This window comes from Calonectris borealis, chromosome 28 (assembly GCF_964195595.1).
Source record: "Calonectris borealis chromosome 28, bCalBor7.hap1.2, whole genome shotgun sequence".
Taxonomy (NCBI): Eukaryota; Metazoa; Chordata; class Aves; order Procellariiformes; family Procellariidae; genus Calonectris; species Calonectris borealis.
Genome location: NC_134339.1, coordinates 3,085,144 through 3,087,038, shown reverse-complemented (window position 1 = coordinate 3,087,038; position 1,895 = coordinate 3,085,144). Strand labels below are relative to the sequence as shown.

The 1,895-nt window shown below is 50.7% G+C and overlaps 1 protein-coding gene across 1 annotated transcript; it reads right to left on the bottom strand.

Moving 5' to 3' along the window:
• Positions 1–661: 661 nt before the first annotated feature.
• NFILZ (NFIL3 like basic leucine zipper) lies at positions 662–1,592 on the bottom strand. Its single transcript, XM_075175434.1, has one exon. The coding sequence runs from the start codon at positions 1,578–1,580 to the stop codon at positions 681–683; it is 900 nt and encodes a 299-aa protein (XP_075031535.1). The 5' UTR covers positions 1,581–1,592; the 3' UTR covers positions 662–680.
• Positions 1,593–1,895: the final 303 nt, after the last annotated feature.

The window sequence follows — 1,895 nt, the reverse complement described above, 5'->3', positions numbered from 1 at the left end:
CTCCAAAATAATAATTGCAAATACAAATGAAACTATCCTCTGGACCACACTGTGTCTGGTCAAAGAGAAAAAGAGTTCATTCTCTCTGAAGATAAATTATGATAAACTGGGAACAAAATGGACTAGATTCTGCTCTCATTTCATGCCAGTGTAAATCCACCACCTTTTCATCACTATCCCTTTTTCTCGCTCCAGACAGCTGGGGGGTCTGAAACTGTTTCCATCAGCACTTTCCCGCGTCAAACGATTAAGACTTCAGGCACATTTGTGAGGATGAAGGCGATGATGAAGCAAAAGTAATTAAAATGGTTGCCACTCCCAGCAGCTGTAGTTGTGTCACATGGTGTGGAGACCACGTCCACGGTCTTAGCCTCTTCCTGCCTCTGGTCCCTTCACACCTCAAATTTTAGCTTGGGTTGTGAGCGGAGCAGCCAGGTGACACTCAGCCTTACTCACACTGTGGCCGCGGGGTCTGGCAGGTCTCACCCAGCAAGATGAAGGTCAAGGCCAGCTGCAGTTGTGCTGTAGTGATGCAGCCCAGCCCTATAAACTCCCTTATCATTTATGCAAAGCAGAGACAATGACTTCCCTCTTTGAAGCATAAGACATTTCCCTCCCACCCCCCCCTTCCAAACCCTTCATGTCTTTGGAAGGTCTTGCATTGGCCACACAGAGGGGCCTCAGTGGGAGTCCAGGCCGCTTTCCTCCAAGCTGCTGAGGGCTTTGGTCTTAATCCGGAGCTTGTGAGGTAGGGCAGCATAGCTCCGGCCCTTCGAATGATCTTCTGAAGGGCAGGGCAGGCTGCATGGAGGGAGAGGAGAAGTTTTGGGCACTTGTTGCTCATTATCTTCATCTGAGACAGTTGTGGTGCTTTCTTTGCTCATCTCAGCTGACCAGGGGGAAGGGCACAAGAAGCAGGGACTGCCTGACAAAGGCAAACGGAAAGCATATTTGTCTGGGTAGTGGTAACTGAGGAATGGAGAGCAAACTGTGGATCTGAAGGCTGCATCAAGGCTCTTTGGCTGCTGAAGGCCAGTTGCGTCCATGGGAGCTGGCTTTGAGTCACAGCCGAGGATGTTTCTGGATGGGCCAAAGGTTTTGCAGGAAAAGTCAGCTGGCTCCAGCACTGTCGGCACAAAGTTCTTCGTTGTGAAGAAGCAGGATTCCCCAGCAAAGGGCTCAGCCTCAAGGAGTGGGGAGGCGGCTCTTTGCCCTCTGAAATAAACTCCCAGGAAGTCCTGGAGGGAGTGGCCCTGGTAGGTACTGGTGTCTGGGCTGATGAGCCCAAACCGCAGCTTCAGGGAGAGCAGCTCTGTCCTGAGGACGGCGTTCTCCTCGCTGAGAGCAGCCAACTGGCTCTCCATGGCGAAGTCATTGAGGCGCCTCTTCTCCCGTGAGCGCTTGGCCGCCTCGTTGTTCTTGCGCCTCTTCTCCCAGTACATGTTGTCCTTCTTCTCATCCGGCATGAACTCCCGCTTGCGCCGGGAGGGACCGCTCACCTTGCCGTGGAGGAGCTTAGCCTTGCTCTGCTGAAGCGCAAGCTCACTGACGGTGCTCAGCGGTGCCATGAAGTTTTCCATGGTTGTGAATACAGGTTCTGTCAGAATTAGAACATAAAACTATTACCACTAAGGGTGCTATTAATTAATACCAACAAATAAATTAATATAGCCACGTGATTGTTTTATCTCTGTTGCAGTCACACCAGGAACACTGAGTACAGCATTGTACGCACACGTAACCGGAGGACAGCTTCCCTCAGCTATTTCTATCATTTTTGGAGCCATGTTTTCAAAATACTGTCCGCACATCAATGCACTCGCACCTCACTGCTCTCTGCAAAGTTCATCAAGGGGCACCAAAAATGTGTATGACTGAGCAGAGTTAAAAAGGAC